This window comes from Carettochelys insculpta, chromosome 18 (genome assembly GCF_033958435.1).
Source record: "Carettochelys insculpta isolate YL-2023 chromosome 18, ASM3395843v1, whole genome shotgun sequence".
In the NCBI taxonomy this organism is placed as follows: Eukaryota; Metazoa; Chordata; order Testudines; family Carettochelyidae; genus Carettochelys; species Carettochelys insculpta.
In genome coordinates, this window is record NC_134154.1 from 8,945,052 (window position 1) to 8,958,059 (window position 13,008).

At 47.0% G+C, this 13,008-nt stretch overlaps 1 protein-coding gene across 1 annotated transcript in view; it reads left to right on the forward strand.

Moving 5' to 3' along the window:
- AIFM3 (AIF family member 3) overlaps positions 1–13,008 on the forward strand; it is a 46,360-nt gene that overhangs the window by 23,991 nt on the left and 9,361 nt on the right. Inside the window, exons 12-17 of the mRNA XM_075013038.1 lie at positions 2,231–2,346; positions 2,824–2,895; positions 3,438–3,501; positions 5,999–6,075; positions 7,821–7,938; positions 11,020–11,118. Of these exons, the coding sequence (XP_074869139.1) occupies positions 2,231–2,346; positions 2,824–2,895; positions 3,438–3,501; positions 5,999–6,075; positions 7,821–7,938; positions 11,020–11,118 (546 nt within the window). The remainder of the gene's footprint in view (positions 1–2,230; positions 2,347–2,823; positions 2,896–3,437; positions 3,502–5,998; positions 6,076–7,820; positions 7,939–11,019; positions 11,119–13,008) is intronic.

The following is a 13,008-nucleotide window of genomic DNA, read 5'->3' on the forward strand; positions in this document are numbered from 1 at the left end:
ATGGTCCTGACAGTGCTTGGTCCTGCTGTGAGGGCAGGGGACTGAATTCAATGTCCTACTGAGGTGCCTTCCAGTTCTAGTGTTCTGTGGTTCTATGTTTATTAGAACAATTTATCTAGGGAAGCAGTGGAGTCTACGTCCCTTGAAATGTTTACATCAAACTATCTCTAACAGAGCTGCTCTACCTCAATCAAGTGACTAGCCTGGATGCAGGAATTTCTGGATGATATTTGATTCCTCTTGTTATTCACAAGGCCAAACCTTAATGTCTGTTAATCATATTTTGACCTATGCCCAACCCTTTAATTTTTTGTGGTCTTTTTATCCAGATTATTCTATTGTAGATCCTTAAAAGATAAGCAGTAAAAGCTTTGTTGTCCGGCACTCGTGGGACTTGTCCAATCCCAGTTATTTGAACGTGCTGGATACTCACGCAAAGGGGTAGGCAGATTGCGGCAGGCTGAGGGGCAGGAGGTGTCTGCTGATGATATCCCACAGCAGCCATCTCCATCTCAACTTGTAAATTATTTTAAGTAATCATCAAGAAGACTGAACAATTAGGCTGACTTGTCTGTGAACTGCATGTACACATTGGATACTTATTGCCTGGGTCAGTCTCTTGGTTTCAATGTATAATTCATCCAGCAAGGAAGCAGAAGCTATAACACGTGACCTTGGTGAGCTATGACAAAACTACAAATAGGTGAAGTGAACAATTCACAGACAAACGATCGCCTAAACAAGAGATTTTCAACCTATTTGAACAATGCTTCCTAATGACAAACACATTGCAAGACATCAAGATTGGTCTTTGATGAGAAAAAGAGTTAAATTCACATTGAATCTCATCTGCAAAGTTAGCTTGACTATGATCTCAGCCACCAAATAGCCATCCTCCTAGTTCTATTCGTAATGCTAAATGAGAAAGACAAGGTGTGTTTGGTAATATTTGAAGTTAACCAACTTCTGCAGATGAGAGGGATAAACTTTTGAGTTCTGCAGAGCTTTTCAGGTTTATGGCACTCAAAAATTTGTGTATGTCAGCTGCACAAATTGATCCAATAAAAGATGTTACCTCATGTCCCAGGACCAACGCAAACAGAACCCAATACAAATAACAATGGTTTCATATTACCATTTTCTAAGTGTATTAGAGTGCATCACTTACATCAGTCTTCAAAGAATTTCACAAATAAATAACTGGGGGAATGATGGTTTTGCCGGAAAGCACTGGGGGGCTTTGTTTTTCTAATCACTATGAGGCCTTTGGAGAGCAGAAGAAGATTTTGTTTCTGACCACCCTGTGAATACTCTTAATATTCAGAAGTTGCAGTATCAGTTTATATTTCAGGGAATTAAGCTGCTGGAATCATAGAATCACAAAATCCTAGGACTGGAAGGGACCTCAGGAAGTCATCAGGTCCAGCCCCCTGCTCAGAGTAGGATCAGCCCTAACAAAGTCATCCCATCCTGGACTTTGTCAAGCTGGAACTTAAACCTCTAAAGAAGGCGATTCTACCACCTCTCTTGGTAACACATTCCAATGCTTCACCATTCTCCTGCTGAAATAGTTTTCCTAATATCCAACCAACACCCCCTCCTCTGTAACTTGAGACCATTGCTCCAGCTTCTCTTCATCCTTTAGAGCCCCCCCCTTTAGGAAGTTGAAGGTTGCTATCAAATTGCCCCTCACTCTTCTCTTCTGCAAACTAAATAAGCCTAAATCCCTCAGCCACTCTTCACAGGTCAGGTGCGCCAGCCCCCTAACCATTTTCATTGCTCTCCACTAGTCCCTTGCCAATGCCACCAAATCCTTTCTATATGGAGGGCCTCAGAACTGGATGCAATACTCCAAATAAGGTGAATACCAGCAGTTGTCCTTATATAGCAGTCATACCAGAGACCCCAGTAAGGATCAGACTCTGACAGAGTAAGAAGGAATAATTATTATACACTCGTATAATAATAAAGATGGTCCCTATCTCCTAGTACTTACAATAGACAGAGAGTGACTTTCTAGGCAAATATTCTTCATATTATCTGCAGTGCATCCTTCGCCTGAATCCAACCACAGCTGTTCATGTTATGACAGCAGTTTCCAGCCCTAAAAGGGCAAATTGAAAGTTGTTACCTCTCTAGCCACCACCTGACAGCTCTTGAATTCAGCTCCAGAGAGCTCACTGAAATGCAGGGTGGTGCACAGAGTTTCTGACATGCTTCTGTTCCCCAGGGATGGAGGTGGCAGCCTACCTGACAGAAAAGGCACATTCTGTGTCTGTGGTTGAGCTGGAAGAAGTGCCTTTCAAGAAGTTCTTTGGGGAGAAGGTTGGCCGAGCTCTCATGAAGGTGATTATGGCCTACCAATCTTTCAGAGGATTGTTTTGGATCAAACAAGAGGGTTAGTGACCCTGATTCCTGCTGCGTGGAGGACAGTTGTGTATACTTTACCTCCCCGCTGCCACTACCAGTTAATGGTATCGTTGGTTTACTTGATGTGTTAAAGGTGTGCTGTTCAAACACCACGTACATTATAGCTTCAAGTGGTTGACGCCTTAAAAAACTGGGCCATGTTCCACCTCTGCCCCCTGCCCCATCAGCCTAATTGCAGTGAGCTCAAGTATTTTGTGTTTCTACACTGCAAAATTGTGACACGCCACTGAGCAGTCGAGATGTAGAGAAGCTCAGAGCCCATGTCTAGTGCACACAAACTAAGCTGAGAGCTGTAGCTCAAGCAGGAGGGAATGGGACTATGGAGGAAAAGTCAAGAAGCTAGAAACCGGTGGCAATCTCAGAACTTAAGGACTTATCTCATTTGTTGCACAGATGTTTGAGAACAACAGGGTGAAGTTCTACATGCAGACAGAAGTGTCTGAGCTGCGGGAGCAGGAGGGCAAGGTACTTCACTGGAGTCAAGCACTGTGGGGCTAAGGGAAGAGGACTACGGACCAGACTACACCTGAGCCATGCCCATGTTATCTGGAAGGGCAGGGGGAGTGCAAAGAGCAAGAAGGGGTGCAGGAATGGTTCCCAACCTGCACCCCTAGGGGAACCTATCACTGCTGAGGAAGGAACTGGGGAGGAGGCCAGGCCATGACTTTACCCCCACTCTCATCTCCCCACGGCACAGTCAATGGAGTGAGCTGGATTCAAAACAAAATAGTGACCAATACCAGATTCCAGTCATTATGGGCCAAGACGTCCCCCCGCCCCGTTTTGGTGATTCTACACTGTACACTTCTGGTACAAGGCTTATCCTGTGACATCACCAGAAGGGCCCAAATGCTCTTGGGCATTCATGTGCCTAGGCCAGTCACTAATGAAATGCTGCATGAGAAAAGCCAAGCCTAGAGAAGCTAGCAATGCCAAGTCCTCTGGGTACTGCTAATTCTTTCTTTTTTCCCTAAAGTAACCAAGGTTTTCATCTTTATCTCCTGAAGCTTAAGGAAGTAGTCCTGAAAAGTGGGAAGGTCCTCCGTGCAGATGTCTGTGTCATTGGCATAGGTAAGTGAACCAAGACATTTGGAGTTTCTCATCGTTGCCAGTCACTGGAGGCTTCTGCTTCCCCAGGTCAAGGAGAGATCTGTGCAAAGTCAGGGCTGGGAATGCTGATAATTATAGTGTAACAGAGTACCACATTCTAGCTATTAATCATAGGAACATCAGACTGGTGAAGAGACCTCCTGGGTAATGGACTCCAGCACTTTGCAACCCATCAAATCCACCCCCAACTGTACAAGGGGGACCTTTACAGCTGTTGGTTAACTGATCCTTGCCAAAGAGATGTAAAGCTAACCGTGAGATATAGTAACTCTGTCAAAAGTCCGTTGTCATAATTGTGCTTAGGTAATAGCCAGGATCACAAAACTTGATGTTTCCCCTCAACATTTTCTTCCCCCTGTACAGCCGGATGTGGTAGAATGGATGTCATGTAGGGTGTCTTTGCCTTTTTCTTTATAACTTTCCAAAACATCTTCAGCTTTGGCAGTCCCCAAGTGACAGAATTCTATTGTCCTTTTAGCTGCCTGATGACTTTTGTGAAGTTGGTGAAGTTCTGAAAAAGTGAGAGTAAAGAAAGGAAAATAGAATAGGAAGTGGGGAAACTATTTGTAATGCAGAAAAACAGAGGAGAGAGAGCCCTCTTTCAACACCGCTGTGTTCATTTTAATGACTGGTGCTTGGATACCATCACTTTTTAAATATTTCTGATAGATAAATAGATTAAAACTATCTCAAGCAGTGATAAGACTCAGCTAATTCAGTGCCCATTAATCACGTGCTTGTGAATTTTAAGCTTGAAGCACATTAAAGCATGATTATATTCACTGTGTAATATGTGGAAATCCAACACTTACTTTTCCATAACAGGATCCCCTGACTACTGTTTTAGGACTCCACAAAACTTCTCTCATTTAACTAGGCAGTAACTATTGACATAATATAGTTGTAAATTAAATCCTTGAAATATGCAGCTTCAAGTTGCGCATAACTCACTTTAATGGGCGTTCATAGCTATGGGCAGCTAGGCAGACTAAGAGCCCCTTCTCCCTGCTGTTAATGATCAGTACCCCCTTCTCCCTGCTCATGCAGCTGGGGGAAGGCAGGCAGAAGCACCCAGGAAACTGGCCAGCCCTGATGGGCGGTTCAGTTTCCTGGTTCCCACAAGAGGCAGGGAGCTGGTCAGTTTCCTGGCTCCAAGGAGCAGAGGGGAGCAGGGCGCCAGGCTGCCCCTGCTTCCAGGCTCTCCTGGAGCCAGGAAATTGATCAAAGCTGCAGCCTGGGTCAGTTTTCCAGTTCTTCCTAGTTTCCCACTACTTGTGGGACCCAGGAAACTGACTAGCTCATGGCTGGTCAGTTTCCCAGGTCCCCCAAGTGGTGGAGAGCTGAGAACTAAGCAGCAGCCTGGTTCCCAGTTGTCCTACACTGACAGGGACCGGAAAGCAGCAGGGAGATGGGAACCAGGCTGCCTCCTGGTTCTTGGCCACCCGCCACTCTGGGAGCCAGGAAACTGACCAGCCCTAGTTTCCTGGATCCTGCAAACCCAGGGCAGCTGGGAACCAGGCTTCTCCCCCTGCCAACTTGCTTGAAAATTTGAGTTATATGGGGGGGTTGCAGGAATGCAACCCCTCTGTAACTCCAGGGTTGACTGTATGCCATTTTGTATAAGTTAGGAAATAAAAACTGCAACATCTAGGCTACCTTTTATATTTTACAGACTACAAAAAAAATTCAAAGGTTAAAAACCATAGTCCTCACTTTGGGCACTCTGTGGCCACCCTGCAGGTTCAGGGAGCTCGCCAGACTCCTTATGCACTTCTCTTGGACAAAGCCCGAGTCCTGCAGTGTGCTCTGGACAGGAGACCTCGTGCCCATATGGCACTCACTGCAGAATGGTGGCTTGAACATGAGCCAGGCAAAGGTTAGAGGAGCAGAGATACAATCGACAAGGGTTAGTAGTAATGAGTATTACCTCCACTTTTCAAGAAGATTGGTCTGCTGTTTTTTTAAGATGTATCTAGAGAGTAGGAGTGTGGGGACTGAATTGGAGCATAGGAGTTGGGCAAAGAAGGGCAGTACTGTCAGAGAAGGCAAACAGGGAGAGAAGCGGGGCTGTCTGCATGGCTCTGATAAGAACAATTACCTAATTTCCAAATGCACCTGAACACCTTGTCCATATTCTGATGAGTTTATCCCTGGGTCTGAATTTCCACTGTTACTTTAGCCTCTGCCAAATCCTCCTGATCCACTGAATTCCACTAACAATGCTCTCAAGCCCCTGCCAGGCATTCATTTGCTGCTCATCTCAGGCTCCCAGCATAGCTGAATTCTTGAGACCCAATAGAAGCTGCTAATGAGCAGTACCTGGTATCATGGAAGTGAACTGACTTTGGAAAGAGAGGGATCGCTGGAGATGGAGGTCCTTTCTGACCTCTGGTTTTATGAGCGAGATGGTGTTTGGGATGCAGACTCACTTGCACAATGTACTTTGCCTTTCTGGCAGGTGCAAGTCCAGCAACAGGATTCCTGAAGCAAAGCGGCATTAATATCGATTCCAAAGGCTTCATCGCTGTCAACAAGGTAAACGCTGTCAAAACACTGCGAGGTGCAAGGCCCTGCACAGGCGCTGACAGTAGGTGTGGAGATGGACATATAGCAGAGGAGTGGGAGCAAATCCAGAGTTAAGTGCGTAGTGCATTTGCTGTTTAGAACCCAAATTTCTAAGTGTTCTAAAATAGACACACTTAGGCAGATTATCTTGAACATTTCTGTGGCTAACCAAGGGGCAGGTTCAACTCCAGGGGGAGGGATAGCTCAGTGGTTTGAGCCTTGGCCTGGTAAACCCAGGCTTGTGAGCTCAATCCTTAATGAGGCCATTTAAGGGCCTGGAACAGATAGATTTGAGAAAAAGGGGTGGTGCTTGTTCCTGCCAAGAGGAGAGGAGTCTGGACTTGAAGACCTCCTAAGTTCCCTTCCATCTCCATGAGAGCTGTATCTTCATATGTTCTGTTTAAACTCAGTGGGGAAAAGACAGAGCCTTTTGAGTAAAGGGATGATGGATACAGAGGTAGCCCTAAAGTGAGTGGTTTTAGATTAGCAGATTCTTATGGTGCTTGACAGTCATAATAAAAATCACGAGAGAGAGAGAGTGGGATTTGGGCTCCTGCTGTAGACAGTCCCATGAGGATGTGAAAAGCTTCAGACATCAGATGAGTCCATGGAATCAAAATTGAGAGAAACAAGATAACACTCCCAGCCTTCTGCACAAATTCCTGTATTGTAGTGGCTTGCTCTAAACTACACATTTGTGAAGCTACAGACTAACATGGTTACCCCTCTGAGACCCTCGGTAAGCAAGAAGTCTACTCACAGAACATACTGTTCCTGCACAGTCCTCAAGGCATTGTTTAATTTAATGCACCCATTTCACATAGCCAAGATAGAACCCAGGAACCAGATCCTCATAGGTCTTGGACTTTAACGCCGATCAAGTTGATGGGGAAAAAACTTTCAGGACTTGGATCTATGCCTCACATAGACCCTACCCAATTCTCATCCACTTCACCACACAGTCCTCAAGAAGCAGCTTGCAAAATTTGATGTTTGCGTAACCTACGCTAGCAGTACGATTCTGTAGTGGTCACCCTCTAGAAGCTATACCATGTACCAAGGTTTATGGCTACTAGTCATTGGCTGTGTGTACACTACCAAAATGATTTTGAAGTTGCTTACTTCAAAGTAACACACTTCAAAGTTGAGCATCTACACACACCCTGCTTCAAAGTTAAACTTTGAAGCAGGGCACTACGCCATTCCCGGGAATGGAGTAAGGACTTCAAAGTTGTGCTCCCTTAACTTCGAAGTAAGGGAAGATGTGTGTAGACTCTGCAGACTCTTCTAAACTAGTGCCTAACTTCAAAGTTCATTCCTAATGTAAACGCACCCATTGTGTATTACACAATCATAGAATCTGGACTGGAAAGACCTCGAGAGTTCATCTAGTCGAGTCCCCTACAATCATGGCAAGGCCGAGCACGACCTAGAGACCTTCCTTGACAGGTGTTTGTCTAACTTGCTCGTAAATCTCCAAAGATGGAGATTCCACAGCTCCCAATGCAATTTATTCCAGTGGCTAGCCACCTGGTGCTAGCTGATGTGTACAGATCTGCACATTTAATCGGGGGTAGAGTGCTGGGGAGGTGACACCTTGGTTGTTGCTAAGTCTAAGCCAGCAGCATGAAGCAGTGATGCTACTGCCCTTGCAATTTTAACACCTGTTGTGGCATAATCCCCAGCAGTACTAACATCCCCTTGCTTCCTTTCAGATGATGCAAACCAACATCCCAGGTGTTTTTGCAGCTGGCGATGCTGTCATATTCCCGCTGGCCTTGCGTAACAACAAGAAGGTGAACATCCCTCACTGGCAGATGGCACATATGCATGGTGGGTGTATGTCAGTCCTTTCACATTAGGGTTCCAGGACTATGCAGCGCATCTTCAGACTAGGCTTGTCGCAGGAGGTTAGCCAGTTCTGGCTAGATAGAGAAGCGGTTGGGACGAGGCAGCGGGGGAATGGTGATTTATTATTAACAGTGTTATCCCACATTATTCCTCCTTCGATTGTTGGTCAGAGGGTATATCTACACTAATGGGAGGATTGAGCTGCTAGCTGTTGATCTTCCCAGGTTCAATTTATTGCACATAGTGGAGACAAGCTAAATAGAATTGTCATGGCACCACCATCCACCCCAGCAGTCCTGGCAGTCACCAAGAGAGTTTCCTCCCATCAACCTCCCATTGTGTGGATGGTGGCAAAAATCAATTTGAGACAGGCAAATCCAGCTGTGAGAATTGCATAGCTGGAGTCAGCTTAAAGTCAAATTTTCCTCCTAGTGTAGACCAGGCCTTAGACTGGCCACTAGTCATGACGCAATGTTTCTTCAGGTGTAAAGATATTTCAGCCCTTAGTGATGCTCATATGTGCCCAGTGAGATTTAATAAAAGACACCCAACCTCACTTAGCCCCTAACTCCCATTGCAGCACTTGTAAATCCAATTAGGTGGACAGCTTTGTCTTTAGGCACCTAAACACCTTTGTAACTCTGGCCCTGGGCCTTTATGTGTATTTACAGACAGGGCCTAATGCACTGTGGTGACCACTGGGCTACGAATAATAATGCAGAAACACAAGTCTGTCCACTGAAGAAGTGGTAAAATCCCAGGAACGAGGCCATACTGGTACCTAACTGGGATGCATTGATAGTAGATTTGCATATAAAACCACCAGTGGTTTCCAGTTTACCAAAAAGTTTTTAATTTTGCAGTCAACCAGTAACAATTTATATCATTATTTTAGGTTCACCCAGGCTGTGTCTACACTTGGCCAAAACTTAAAGGGCCGTGCTAATGGCCAAATCGGGGAATACTAACGAGGCACTGAAATGAATATTCAGCCCCTCATTAGCATGCTGCTGGCCACAGTACTTCAAACATGCCGCATTCTGGTTGCACATGGCTGCTCTACACGGGGCCCTTTCTGAAAGGACCCCGCAAACGTCAAAAATCCCCTTATTCCTATCGGCTGTGGTCTCTTGGCTATGGCAGCTCTCACCTGCCTTCTTCCAGCATGAGTCTGGCAATGCCAGCTCATCAGGTCTATCTTCGCCTTAGGGCACTGCTGCCCTGCTTCTTTATAGCCCCAGCCACTGCCTCACCCTCTTAAATGGCCAAGCTGGCACAGGGGCATGGGCCCTGCTTCGTTTAAAGGGGTCAGGAATCCCGTGATCTCTTTCCAGTTGTCTATGCTTTGTAACCTCTAACTGACAGAGCTCCCTGTAGACCCAGCCTACGTCTTTGGTTCTCCAGGCCCCACAGCGGTATTGAACGTAATCAAATGTGGCCACTGCCACTGTTAGAATTCTTTTCCTTCACGATATATTTAAAAATTCCTTCATTGTCCTTAACCAGTTGGCTTTGGACATTAGGAGAAGCAAAAGTCTAAGAGTTTATCCAGAAAACAGGGAAAATCCCCCAGGCAAATGGAAGAACTCATTATCTTCCCCACTTGCATACGAGCCCCTCTCCATGTTGGTCTTCTTTTCTGACCCTCCATTTTCATACTTCCCACCTAGGCTTCTCCAGGCAGGCTGCCCAAGTGGCCAGATTTTGGAGTCTTACTACCCAGGTTGCCTTTCCTTTTGAGCAGAACACCCAGTTTAGTATTGTTCTCAATAAAACCCTGGAGTTTTGACTATCAATGCACTACATAAATAAGCACCAGCACGAAAACATGCTGCCCTTTACCCACAGCAAAGCCCTTCTCAGTCGGTGAAGCCCTGAATCAGTGTGGCACCTGCACAGATTTTGGAGGTAGTGGTGCTTCACGTCTCTGCTCCTGAGATGTGTTTTCGCCCTAGTCCCTCCTCCGCCCCCCTCTCTCCTTGATCATTTTTTGGGTATCTGTGAAGGGGCAAGTCATCCGTCAGTCCTGCCATTGTGGGAGGGCACTGAAAGGGGTGGGTAAGACAGAGTTAAGGTTAAGATTTTGCCATGGTTATTTTTAGTAAAAGTCATGGGTAGGCCTCAGGCAATACACAGAAATTCACAGAAGCTGATGACCTGTCTGTGACCATTACTAAAATATGGGGGAGGATGCAGAAGTGTTGACACATGCCCAAGGAGCAACCAGAGCCCAAGGCCGGTTGCAGGAAGGAGGGAGAAATCCAGCACCAACCACAGCTGACAGCTCCGGCGTCTCAGAGCTCTGGGGTCTCTAGCATCCATGGTGGCTCAGAGCTCTATGCCCCCCTGAAGCAGCTGAGAACTGTGGCCCCACCATCCTGGGCCTGCAGAAGATGACATCAGGGCAGTCTCTGAAGGCCTCTGTGGCATCTTGCCCTTACTGATAGGGAGTTGGCTTGAGGGCAGGAGGGCCCCATCTAAATGGGGAGGTTAAGGGTATGTAGATGCACAAGACCCATACAACTTTATTTGAGAGACAGATAACTGAGGGCCTTCACCACCAACTTGTCTGCACTGTGTGTCCTGAAATGTGCCCTTGTGGTTGTCTGGTGGGGGGGATTAGTCCAAGGGAAGGTCTTGGGCTCCACTTAAACAGCAATTAAAGGAATCAGTAGCAAAAGGCTCTAACTCATCCTAAAGGGCTGGACACAATCCAGGACGGCCAACAGACTTGCCAGGCCCCTGGGCGGGGCTCTGTGGGGCCAGAAGAGGCAAGGCTGGGGTTAGTCTCCCCCACCAGCCCTTCAGTGCTGTGTGGGGCTCTAGCAGTGATCCCAAGAGGCTGGAGTTTGGCCACCAGCACTGCCACAGTAGTTGTGGTGGTGGCTGGGAGCCCTGGGACCTTTTGAATCGCAGGGCCCCAGGACAGTTGCCCTTTTTCCCCCTGCCCCTTGTCAGCAGGCCTGGCACAGGCCAAGTTCCCTGGGCCTGCCCAGGCACCTTGCATGTGACCGGACTCCCACGCTAGTTCCTCCCTTACCCTCTGTATCTTTGGTTTTCCAGGCCGCATAGCAGCTCTGAACATGCTGGCCCATGGCATGGAGATCAATACAGTCCCCTATCTGTGGACAGCTGTGTTTGGGAGGAGCATACGATACGCAGGTGAGAAATACTAATGTAAGTCTGAGGAGCAAGGCAGCCTCTTGAATTGCATGGGAGCCTTACAGAAGCCTGGAGGGGGAAAAAACCCACCTAGCTCCCATGCTCAACCTGGGAGAGGTCCCACTAGTGACCGACATTTGCAGTTTCAGAACAAATGCCACAGAGGTACGAACAGGGGGAGCCTCCAGAGACCAAAGGTTTACACATAGGGGATGGCTTTGAGGGTGTAGTGCTGAACCTGTCTGGTGTGGGGCAGGACCTGACCTTCAGTGGGGAGAAGATGTCTGATCCTGGCTGAGGCATAGGGACAATACCAGATGCGATTGGGTTGATGGGCAACAGCTCAATCTGACTGGGGGAAGAGTACACTCTTTGGGGGTGGTAGGAAGACAGTACCCAAACTGAACACGGCACCCAGACCCACTGAGGCAACTCTACTAATGATTGATGTAAGGGCAACCAAGATGAGGTAGCAGGACTCTGGTGGCTGGTATCGTCGGCCCTGACTTGTGTTTTCCCTAGTGAGTGCTCTGTTCTAAGGCCCACCCTCGCTTCACCCCATCCCCTGAAGCATCCTGCTGAAAGCTGATCGGTGGCCACAGGACAGCTGTGGCTGATACATGCTGATTAGCACCCACTATTCTTTCCTATGGGTGCTCTGGAGTGAGCCCAGAGTTGGTGCCTATAACTGGTATTGCTGATGTGTGAAGATGTTTAGTTTTGAGAGAATTCCCAGATAAGAACTAGGCTAACAAGGGAGTTAAAGCTAAGAATGCCTGTTTAGAGTGAAACAGGTGAGGATGTTGTTGTCAAAAAGAAACATCATAAAGCCATGGGTGTCAAAGGTAAGGCTTAATTTAAAGCAATGCCAACGAAGTTAAAATAATCATACAATCGTGACAGAGGCTTTTCAGTTTCTGTGGTCCCAGGTTACATACTCCAGTAGGTTTTTCTCATGCAAAGTTTAGTTATCATTTGATGTTTATGTGACCCAAATTGTGCATGAATTCAAAACACCAGCCTGGGTTACCACATCATTTGTATATTTAATACCTGTGTGCATTGTACTGCCTGAACCAATGCTAAAAACATCTGAACAAACACAAGAAGGTAAATTTGCCCATTCAATGGCATGGCAGTAGATTCTACTGATGAGGGATCTGAATATGGCCATCTAGCTACCGTGATAATCAGGACCTCCTAGTCTCTTCTGCATCCCATCCCACAATAGTCCATACTGGGACCAATTCTGTTCAACATCCTCATAAATGATCTGGAGAAAGGGGTGAACAGCAAGATGGCAACCTTGGCAGATGATACTAAACTGCTCATGATAGTAAAGTCCAAAGCAGACTGAAAAACTTCAAAAGGATCTCAAATATTAGGTGAATAGGCAACAAAATGGCAGATGAATTTTAGTGTTGATAAATGCAAAGTAACACATACTGGAAACCAGTCCCAAATGTATTGTGACAGACCCCTCAGCCATTCCTTAGGGCTCCTGTGCTTTCAGGCAGCTCCTTGTGTGCCTCAGAGAGTCCCCTTTGTTGCCCTAGGGCATCCCAAAGGCAAGTGTCTTCCTTTACCCTTACCATTTTCATCACAGGACAGTCTTGAGTGGAGGTGGAGTAGGATCCTGTCCACCAGTCTCAAGCTGCCCTGATTTGGGTACCCCTCCAGGGGAAGAGTAGGGGGAGTCCAGTCCCACCCACTCCCTGGACTCCAGCCCAGGGACCCTAGGAAGGGAGGGAGCTGCCGGGGCTTTTGGCCCCTGCCCCAGAGCAGCAACCTTTCCCTGGGCCTCTGCACCCACCACTTCCCTCTGGTACCTTGTGGCTGGTGTCACTGGGCTCTACTCTGTCCTGCTCTGATGTTCTCTCAACCCTGCAG